The 11,288-nt window shown below is 36.0% G+C and overlaps 1 protein-coding gene across 1 annotated transcript; it reads right to left on the bottom strand.

Annotated features, from left to right (window-relative positions):
• Nucleotides 1–1,373: 1,373 nt before the first annotated feature.
• LOC141393159 (sarcocystatin-A-like) lies at nt 1,374–1,953 on the bottom strand. Its single transcript, XM_073966116.1, has 2 exons — nt 1,761–1,953; nt 1,374–1,623 (listed from the first exon to the last, which is right to left on the bottom strand). Exons 1-2 carry the CDS (start codon nt 1,913–1,915, stop codon nt 1,440–1,442), a joined length of 339 nt encoding a protein of 112 aa, XP_073822217.1. The 5' UTR covers nt 1,916–1,953; the 3' UTR covers nt 1,374–1,439.
• Between the last annotated feature and the right edge of the window lie 9,335 nt (nt 1,954–11,288).

Here is an 11,288-nt window from a genome sequence, read left to right as displayed (position 1 = left end):
TGAATAGATTTCTTAATGACATTGGTAATTTCAGATAGGCTCATTGGTCTGATAACTTCAGTACTACGCAAATTGGCATGAAGCTTTCTCTGGTATGTAAATTTATTTTCCTCCTTCCACATAAGCTTCGGCAACAGGGACATATTTCTAAAGAGTGATAACTCAGTTCTTAAATTGAAAGATACTGAAATGGGAAAATGATCCGACCATACATAATTTTCAACTTTAAAATAGGAATATAAAAATTTGATTGGTTTTCGAGATAAACTCTATGGAAAACCCTTGATATATCGTACATTTTACCCAGTAGACATGTCATTTCATGCACTTCTAATCGGCACAATACTGATCTCATCATTTTTTAATTCAGAATGAGTTTATATTCATTACAGAATTCCGCGACCTTTTAGTATTTGATAACACTATGCGACACGAAAATTATTAACCATATTTTGACACCGCAGCGTGATAGAAGACATGGTGTCAGAATGTGATTAATATACCATGACTCAAAAATGACACAATGTAGTATAAAGAAGGGTGGCGTGTTTTATTTGGGATGACGACTTCCATTTCGCTTTTCAAAATAGTCAAGCTTAATCCCATAGTTTAATATTTTATTAAAACAACTTTAAGTTATTAGTGGGAAAATTGACGATGTTTACCATGGGGTAAGGCAGGGAAGACTATAGTTTCAGATCTCGCCATAGATCTTCATCAGTTCCCTTGTTACTTGTTTATCAACAAGAAACTTTTTATATCCAAGTGTCAATTGCTCGCTCAAATATATAAGTGTCCAAAGACACACTCTGATCGAGAATTTCTTTGGCACTACCTAAACTCGAGCAACTGCTTGCAAACAAATCCAAATCTTTCCCACTGCTATGCGTTCGTTGAGTCTCAACGAAAAAACACATAATTATTTTGTTCGTATTGCTTAATACAGCATTAAACCAACACTTTCTCGACGGTGCCCGGTCTCTCAATTAGGTGGCTTGGCGTTTTTTTATTTGGGATGATGACTTCTATTTTGTTTTTCAAAATAGTCAGGCTTTAATTTATTAGTGGGAAATTTCCCACTAAATTTAACACACTGTGCGATGAGGTTATAAAAGCGACCGATGATATCAAACAATTGGTTTAAAAGATTGAAAGGACAGAGCAATGGATTCGAGGAGTTGGTAATCAATTTTTGATCATGAAGAACGTATTCCGTACAAGATATAGATACGAAAATGAGCGGTACAACTATTTGAAAACACACAATAACAGCACTCTAGCATATTCTACAGTTGCGTAGGGTGCCTATGTATCACTGATATAGAACCCCTAGGTAAAGAAAATAAAAGAAACATGTTTTAATAAGCATTCAAGTGTTTTATTTTTATTAACTCTCGGGTGATATTTGCAATATGAGTACAACAACAATCACTTACTAACTATGTGTGTGTCTTAATTACTATACTTTCTCCAGGGCACTTAAATGTAACTGTGACATCTTTGAAGTCAAATATTTCAATATCACATGACTTGATATTATTTTTCTGATCGATTATATCGGCATTAATTTTGTACAGCAGACCACGAACAACTTCCGTATTGACAGAGTTCAGTTTAACGAGTCTGTAAGAAATACGTTTGTATATATTATAATTTTAATACACTATTAATTGAAAAACAGTCAAACATAATTGGAATGAATTACTTTTCACATGTACATAATATACTCGAAACAAAATTTTTCATATGTTATACCTCACCTATAGTAGGGCCCATCTTCATTGGATAACTTTTTCAATGAATAATTCAAGGTTGCTGTGGCAGTTTCCTCCAATGACTTTTGACACACCAAACACGGTGGACTAGCCGCAGTGAGTGTTAATGCGAAAAATAGTAAAACAATTAAAATGTGCATTTCGTTGAGTGTAAAAGAGAAACGCTGATGTTCTTACTTGTAATCTATAACGAAAACTGAAATTTGTCATCCGATCTGCTGTGTTATTTATGCTTTATCCAAATTGTCATCTGCTTATCTTTTTGATACGATATTCACGTAAAGTATGATTAATTGATTTTTGTGTTATATGTCAACATCAACAACATGGGCAAATGTTTATTAATTTGTTTATGAACGATTGTGACAATCTGTGTTCAGCACTTGTACACTTTCTTTGTGAAATGATCTCTTTTATTAATATCTTTTTACACTTTACGCCATTTGCTGCAAGTAGTTGGAATCAATTATTAATGTCCAAAAGTGTGTGGAAAACACTTCCCGAAGAACAATTTCAATCAATCACAAACTACGCATCACATAATTGCGCAGATATGTGCATATGTACCTGCCTATTGTACCCTCCAGCATAATATGGAGTGTCATAAAGTGAAGGTTATGTTTTAAGATGGCGCAATCACCTTAAACAGCTGCAACTCCACTCGGAGACCTATGGTATAAGAGAGAAGTCATAAATTATTGTATAGAGTATCGCCCGATTATCGATATTTTCAGGGTTTTAGCCTCAGTATCACACTGAAATGGCTGAAATATGGTATTAGGACGTCTTTGGGCCTAAAATTTTTCCCCCAAAAATTTGTCAAAACTTTTCCCAAGAAATTTGTCAGTACAGGACAGCATTTTGATAAAGCCCTTGTAGAAAGGTACCGCCCGTGCCTTAAAAAGCACAACGAAATGGCTTGAATATGGTATTTGGTCTTCTTTGGACCGCACAACTTTTCTCCAGAAAATTGTATGTACAGGTCCACGTTTCGATATAACCCCAAAGAACAGTACCTCCTGATTTTCGGTATTTTGATGTTTGTGCCCTTGTTATCACACCGAAATTGTTGAAAATTGTTTTTAGTCTTTTTTGATGCAACAAAACTTTTCTCAAGAAGTTTTTCAGTACAGGTCCACCTTTTCATATCGCTCCTGTAGAACGTTACCGACAATTGTTTTGGTATTTTCAAGGTTTTAGCCTCAATATCACACCGAAATGGCTTGGTATTTGGTCTTCCTAGGGTCTAAAAAAGTTTTCCCCCGAATTTTGTCAGTACACGTCCACATTCTGATATAACCACTATATACCACGGTACTTTTAGATTCTCGGTAGTTTTAAAATTTTACACACCGAAATGGCTGAAATTTAGTTACTAGTCTTGTTTGGAGCTACAAAACTTTTCCCCAAAAATTTGTCAGTACAGCCCACTTAGAAGGATACCTTCCGATTTTCTGTATTTTAAAGGAAAACGGTTGCAGATTAGTATTTAGTCTTCCATAAAATAAAAAAAAATATTTCCCCAGGAATATACAAACACAGGGTTTTATATAGCCCCCATAGAACGATACCTTGACATTTAAGGTTCCAATAAGTGTGAATATTTCTCTACAAAAAATTAGCGCCATATGTCCACATTTTGGTATTACCTCCATATCACGGTACCTCACGATTATACCTCCTTTGAGCTCTTTAGCTAAATTTTCTGAGCAAAATTGATCCAATTTGTAATTTAAGGTTTCTAGTGGTTAATACACTTATCCACAAAATTGTACAAATAGGTTCACATTTTGGATAATCTGTATATAACGATTTTAAGCATTTTAAATGTTGTAAACGCATCGTCCAAATGGAATGACTGTAACATGATATTACGGATTTGGAATGGGTAGAAAACATCGATGTTGTCTTCTAATTGAAACTTCTTTAAAAGAAAGTGACATTTTTCAGTTGGGAATAAGCCTTGGCTTGACCGAAGAGCTTTGCTGTTTTTTAATTTTACGTAAATACAACACCGCCCGGCCGTATTTAACTCCTTTCTTACTTGTTTGATTTCGTCTTTGCCGTCCAGTTCCGCGTGTACCGCCATATGAAGAGTATTTATACAACCTTTTAGCGGGTTCCTCGTCGTCTAACTATACCATAGGACTTAGTCGTTCAGAGAGCAGACTTGTGCCATATAGTTAGAGCATACAGTCTTATCTCCATTCTTGTGTACGGGGTACAGGATGATCAGGCTCCAATCTTCTTGCCAAATGGTGTAAACTAGCTGATGAATACATCTATAATGCGATCGGCTCCTGCTTTCTTATTATTCTTCAGTCTTCACCTCATCTTGGCTGGGCGATAAACACTCAATACCATCTTCTCAGATCGGATATGCTATTTCCATATCCTGAGCACACTATCTGTATCTGTAACAAGATTACCTTGCTCGTCTCTACAGGAAGCTTTACTTGTACCAAATCCACCACCGTGATGATTAACTCTTTGGAAGAATTTTCGGAATTCATTTTGGCTCTTGTACATCTATTTTTTTACATTCCCGATTTTCCATTTCTATCTTATTCCTGCAAAAATGCATTTCTCATATCGTCTATTCTCCCGATCCCTTTCTCATGCGCTACGCGTTCCTACTTATTGTAGCAACAAGGCGGTGATCCGAGTCCATGTTTGCTCCGCGGAATGATCGTACATCCAACTCTATGAATGTTTTCCATCTGTCAAAACGCGATGAAATAAATGTCTTGTTTTTTGGTCTAGAGGCAGCCAGAATATCTTCACCGGGGTGAAGCTGAGACCGTATGTCTTAACCTCCAAGTAACTAACAGTGTGTGTTGTTGTGATGCCCAATGTGTTGTTGTGACGCCCAATCCCAATCCATCGTATTTCCTGTATGGCAGTAATATCGTCCTTGTACTTTGCAAGTACAGTCGAAATCGCTTGTAACGTCGTCGTTTATAACGCCATATCGTTTATAAGGACGAAATCCAAAAGTCCCGAATTTCTACCCTTTATATTCCACGCAAATAAATATCGTTTATGACGTCATATCGGTTGTAACGTCGGTTTTTTTGTAAAATACTTGAATTTTACTATCGGTTATAACGTCAAACCATTCGATGAAGAAAAATTTCTCTCAATATTTTGTTGAATTTATATTTTTTTCAAACTCAACCAACAACAAAATACCAAACATAAGCACAACATGTTCGAAGATGGGGTTGGACAACTGAATAATTTGTTTGTAATTTTCCCATTATTTCCTTAGGAACGCAATGAACAGCAGTGTGCTCAAAAAGAATGTTAAAGAATACACTTCAGACATAAAGTCTCCAATATATCATTTTTATCGAATTTTCACTCTAACCGCGTCAAAAGGATGCTGACATTTTGAAGTAAAAACAAGTAAAAAAGTATCAGTCGGCTTTGCCGACAGAGATATACCCTCAGCCTGAGCAAATTGAAACACTTTTTTCACAAAAAAACTTATGTATTTAGGGGGTTTCAAAATGTTGGTCGCATGAACCGACCAAAATGTTGATTAGGATTAAAGTTCAAAAATTTTGCAAAAAAGGTAATTAAAGGAATGGACCGACATAGACCATGGGGGTGCCATACGGGGTTTTTCCACCCTTCTGGCTGTTTTCTCAAACTGTATGGACTTGCCCCTGAAACAACTTTTACCATCGTAATTGAGGCAGCGAATGCAAATTGCTTCAACAAAAATCAAAGTGATTCAAGAGCAGGTCTTAAAGTGAACTTATCCAAAATTTTGTGTGGGAGGTACAAATATAGTCCATATTCGAACCTGATCTATATATGGTAGATATTATGAGAATGTGTAAAGTATGAACCAAATCGGTCACTCCTACAAGAGTTATCATGAGCACAATTTTTCCGAATATTTTTGAACTTTTGTGGGGTAGGTACCTGAAGGAGTGGACCGATATGGCATATCTACGAACTTAAACTAAGTTTGGAAACAATATTACGATAGGGAAAATTTTGGCCGGAATCGGCATTTCCGTTCGAGAATTATCTTGCGCTTCCACCCATAAGCATGGTGTCATAGGGTTTGTTTTTCAACTTTCAGGCTATTTTTCGGGAAGTATGGACTTGCCCCTGAGGAAACTTGTACCATCGTATAGTGGACAGTGAATACAAGATGTTACAACAAAAACCAAGGCGATTCGAGAGCAGGTCCTAAACTGAACTTTTCCGAAATTTTGTGTGGGACGTACTCGAAGGAGTTTACAAATTAAGTCCATATTGGAACTTCATCTAGGTCTGGTAGAAATTTTATAATGTGCAAAGTATGGACCAAATCGTTCGCTCCCTTCAACAGTTATCGTATGCACAAATTTTCCGAACATTTACGAACTTATGTGGGGGAGGTACCGGAAGGAGTGGACCGATATAATCCATCTTCGAACTTGAACTAAGTTTGGACAAAATATTACGAAAGCCAAAGCTTGGACCGAATCGGCAGATCCGTTCGAGAGCTATCTTGCGCTCCAACCACTACACACGGTGTCATAGGGTTTTTTGTAACTTTCAGGCTATTTCTCAGGAAGTATGGACTTGCCCCTAATGAAACTTACAGCGTCGTATAGAGGACAGCGAATACAACTTGCGTAAACAAAAATCAAAGCGTTTCGAGACCAGGTCCTAAACTGAACTTTTCCGAAATTTTGTGTGGGAGCTAACCGAAGGATTGGACCGATTGAGTCCATATTGGAACCTCATCGAAGTTTGGTAGAAATTACACGATGTGCAAAGTATGGACCAAATCGGTTATTCCCTAAAAGAGTTATCGTGCGCACAAGTTTTGCGACAATTTTTGAACATTTGTGGGGGAGGCACTTGAAGGAGTGGACCTATTGGTCGTATGAAAGTGTAAATACCCTCTTTAGCCTACAGGCTGAGGGTATAAACAGGTGCTTTTTTTAGTTTTTGCTCTAATCGGGACGCGCAACTAGATCTGTCTAAAAGCTCATTATGTGATTGTAGTACCCGCGATTTCGCATTTTTTAGTGTATAAGTCGAGCGTGTAGTATTCATAGGATCGCATCAATCTGCGCTCAATATCGACATTTTTGTGCATAAATTTTTCTAAAAATCCTGTGCGCACGATAACTCCCGAACGGATCAACCGATTTGGTCCAAACTTAGTTTAAGTTCGAAGATGGGTTATATCGGTCCACTCCTTCCAGTACCTCCCCCACAAAAGTTAAAAAATGTTCGGAAAAATTGTGCTCATGATAACTTTTGAAGGGAGTGACGGATTTGGTCCATACTGTACATATCCTAACATATCTAACAGATATAGATCAGGATCGAATATGGACTATATTTGTCTACTCCTTCCGGTACCTCCTACACAATATTTCGGATAAGTTCACTTTACGACCTGCTCTCGAATCACTTTAGTTTTTGTTGAAGCGACTTGCATTCGCTGCCTCAATTATGACGGTAATAGTTTTTTTCAGGGGCAACAACCCGAGAGTTGTAAAAAAACCCTATGGCACCATATGTAAAGACTGGAGAGCATGATAACTCTCGAAAATTTGGCCTTCGTCATATTTTGTCCAAACATAGTTTCAGTTCGCAGATGGGCAATACCGGTCCACAACATCCTGTAATTCCCCCCAATATTGAAAAAATTTCACTCTAATGGTATGTCGATATCTCTCAGATCAACCAATTTGGTCCAAACTTTGGATATCCTAATATTTAGTCCAAATTGAGTTTATCTTCTCAAATGGCCCATATCGGTCCTTTTCTTAGTGTACCAACCCCACAAAAGTTCAGCATTTTTGTCTAAGTGCAGATTTTGTCTAATTGCATAGATTAAAATTTCAATTCACATAGGCTGAGGATATGCATATCTCTGTCGGCAAAGCCGACTGAAACTTTTTCGCTTGTTTTCCTCATATTTTCTTCACATTTTTGCAAATAATATTAATATTACACCTCCGAAATTCAGACCATAGCCATCATTTGGTTTCATCCCTGGATGCTGTTGCAATTGTTTTAAATATTTTTTGTAAGCATAAGCGCTATTATTTCAAAAATATATTTGCAAATATGTACAAATTTGTAATAAATTAGAGTTTTCGCTAATCCATTGAAACATTTCAAGAATATTTTGACATCATCGTAATGGACACAAATTCAGTTAACAGTATAAAAAAAGATAAAACAGCTTATTATATCAGACCGAATTTTTTTGAATTGTTTCGAAACATTCAAATTAAAACGGTCATATATTTTGTACGCAATGGTCAATGTTAGTTACAAAAACATATTTGGAATGACGGTTTTTTCTTAATATATGTACCAAACATTATTGATGTAGCATCAAAAATTTTTTGGATTTTTTAAAATGGAAATAAAAAAAAATTCTGCATAAGCCATGTCTATTGAGCCACGGCTACTTCAAAGGAGAAACCAATCAAATGTGCACAAACCATAAATGAAGCTGCTTTCGGAATCCATTTCGAACTGGCCATATATATGAATCTCTCAACATCATCACAAACTCCCCCTACCTATAGTAACGTTAGATCATTTAATTCCAGAAATTATACAACAAATGTCTTAAATTCGCTCCTAATAACAACACCATGGCATAAACACAAGTACAGACGCTATTGGTACTACCACAGTTTATCCAACTTCGTGAAAAGAGATACAAAAACAAAACTTAATTTAATACGAGGTAGTTAGTTAGTAATCGCCTAACTATCTTTCATTCTTCCATTACATAATTAATAAACTAATGACGACAATAATTGCATAAGAAAGAAAGTCCACTTAATTATTGTAAATAATTAATAAACTACAGAAAAAATTGTATACAAAATGAGTAGCAAACTCATTAACACAAGATAACTTCTAACTATCAGATAAAACGTTAAAGAAAAGATAAGTTAAAACATAAAGAACATAACGAAGTGAAACTACATATTATAATAAAAAAGTAATAACAGAATTAAGTTCAGCAGGGCATTTTAACCGCATTCACAGGTTGTGTTGAAGTAATATGGAGAAATTAGTTTCCAATCATTTATGAAAGTACTAAGCTCTTCCGTCACGACAAAGCTTATTTCTAGGAAAAGAGGAATATGCTAACTAATTAATATCAATTTCTACTAAACATCGTTTAATACCAATGAGACATCGATGTGTTCTACCCATTGAGAATTAGAATTAGAAAAATCCTTTAGACGACTTCACATCGGCCGGTATCGTTACGTTCCAATCTGGGAACATGCCATCGAAAACTAAACTCAAAATTACAGCCATTTCGATTGAATAAATAATAATATCGAAAATAAGGAGCTAAAAGCTACAAAATGCCGAAAATCGGGAGAAGGTTCTATTGGGGGCTACATGAAAACCACAATTCTCTGCAGGAATATTTTATATTCCCAACGACAGAATTTTACCAAAAATCAGCCAGTGCCGTTATATGGAGGCTGTATCAGAACGCAGGCCTGTACTGAAAAATTTCTGGTGGAATGTTTTGTAGCACCAAAGAAGACTAAATGCCAAATTTCAGTGTGATAATGAAATACCGAAAATAGGAAGGTAACGTTCTATGGAGGCTATGTACGTGGACCTGTACTGATAAATTTCTGGGGGAAAGGTTTTGTCGCCACAAGGTTTTGTCGTAACAAAAGGTAATGCAATTGGGAACATTTTAAAGCTCGGAATGTCTTCATTGTTGAAACGCATCCAACCAAAGCTAAGATACTCGTCAGTACAATTCAAATAAAAATAAAAAATGGGAAAGTGGGATGTGCGCCAAAATATTTTGCATCATAATAAAGGTGAAATTTTCCTCATCCATTGACGGATTTTCCTTTGGAACACGACGTCTAAAATCGGAGATATTCGCATAAGAATAAAACTTTGAATTTTTGTCCACGTAAGATTTTTGCCCATTCCGACTCTTGAATATTATCCGACCGTCAGCAATCTCGATAGGCTTCTTCCTCTCTGGGAGCTATATTAACCACCAAAATATCGCGGATCCTATCAAAATTGCAACCTGTAGCGTGATTACAAAAAAAATGGGATGCATTACCAAATTTGCGATATCTCCATCTTTCGACCACCTACGCCAACCTAGTTTGCATCGACCATTATTTCAATGGGTTACAAACATTTTGGCCAAAACCAACTTATAATACCCTCCCCACATAGTGATGTAGCGCATAAAAATACTAATTATTCGAATCCCACTACCAAATAGGACTTAAAATTTTTGTAATTAATCGTAAATTAATACAAAAAATTTCAAGAAAATCGAAGAGTAAAATCATTGATAAAAATTGATTTTAAATTTTAAATCGCAAAAATTGCATCGAAGAACACTGTGCAAAAATTGTTTCTATATTTTATTAAATAGCTGATAAAGCAACTAAAAATACAAAAAGAAAAGATTTTTATATTTGGACCAATCTTTGTAAATAACAAGTGAGCCAAGGCTATAGTCGGGTCGGGGCCGACTATGTGATACCCTACACCATTACCCCTGTGCATAAGCTTTTGACTGGAGAAATTCAAAATATTAAAATTGAGATAGCTTAGCGCCTTTGCTCTGAATGATTTCAATAATGCAGGTCAATTTTGTTGAATCGCATTTAAGTGCATCGTGAGTACAACGGACGGACGGACACATATAGCCAGATCGACTCAGCTCGTCGAGACATTCATTTTGGTATATAAATGCAAAACTTTTTAGCCAAAACCAACTTATAATACCCTCCACACATAGTGGTGTAGGGTATAAAAATCAAATGTCGTTCGTTGGTAATGGCATCAGTTGAGAACGGCTGGACCGATTTCGATAAATCTTTTTGTGACATGTTCGCCATAACCCGACTTAGGCTTTTATGCAAAGAAAATTTGACTACGTCCACTTTTAAGTCCGCTTTTTCAAATTTTCAATTTTTATCTTTTCTACAAAAACTACTGAACCGATTTTCCTGAAATTGTCAGAGAATGTACAGGGATGACCCCCGGTTAAAATAAGCTACAAATTTAGTTGAATTTCGGAGGGGGCGGGTGACTTCCCCTATACCCTATTTTTTTAAAAAATGTTATATTTACAATAATTACGAATGTATCGGTTTGCAAATTAATTTGCGAGATAATTGTGTGTCGCCGACCTTACCTAGGACAAAAGGCCTGACCACTCCCACTTTTTAAAATATGTTACACCTACAAAACTACTGAACCGATTTTCCTGAAATTGTCAGGGAATGTACATGGCATCCCTGTGAAAATAGGATGAATATTTGCCTGACTAGGCGGGGTACTTACCTTTGCTATAATTAACAAACGCCATATCTTTATGAATAAAAATCGAATGCCGTCATAACCAAACATAGGTTTTTATGGAAAGAAAATTTTACCGCGCCTACTTTTTTCAATTTTCATTTCAATTTAAAGTTTTCTCTGCAAAAAGTACTGAACCGATTTTTCTAAAATTTTCAGGGA

This window comes from Musca autumnalis, unplaced genomic scaffold, assembly GCF_047663935.1.
Source record: "Musca autumnalis isolate F117 unplaced genomic scaffold, ASM4766393v1 scaffold_2, whole genome shotgun sequence".
In the NCBI taxonomy this organism is placed as follows: Eukaryota; Metazoa; Arthropoda; class Insecta; order Diptera; family Muscidae; genus Musca; species Musca autumnalis.
This window is presented reverse-complemented; position numbering and strand designations above follow the sequence as displayed.

Bases quoted from the DNA above. Each gene is read 5' to 3' on its own strand.
- LOC141393159 (XM_073966116.1), bottom strand. From the start codon at position 1,915: ATGCACATTTTAATTGTTTTACTATTTTTCGCATTAACACTCACTGCG. The intron at 1,624-1,760 runs GTGAGGTATAAC...TATTTCTTACAG, and splicing joins GAAGATGGGCCCTACTATAG to ACTCGTTAAACTGAACTCTG.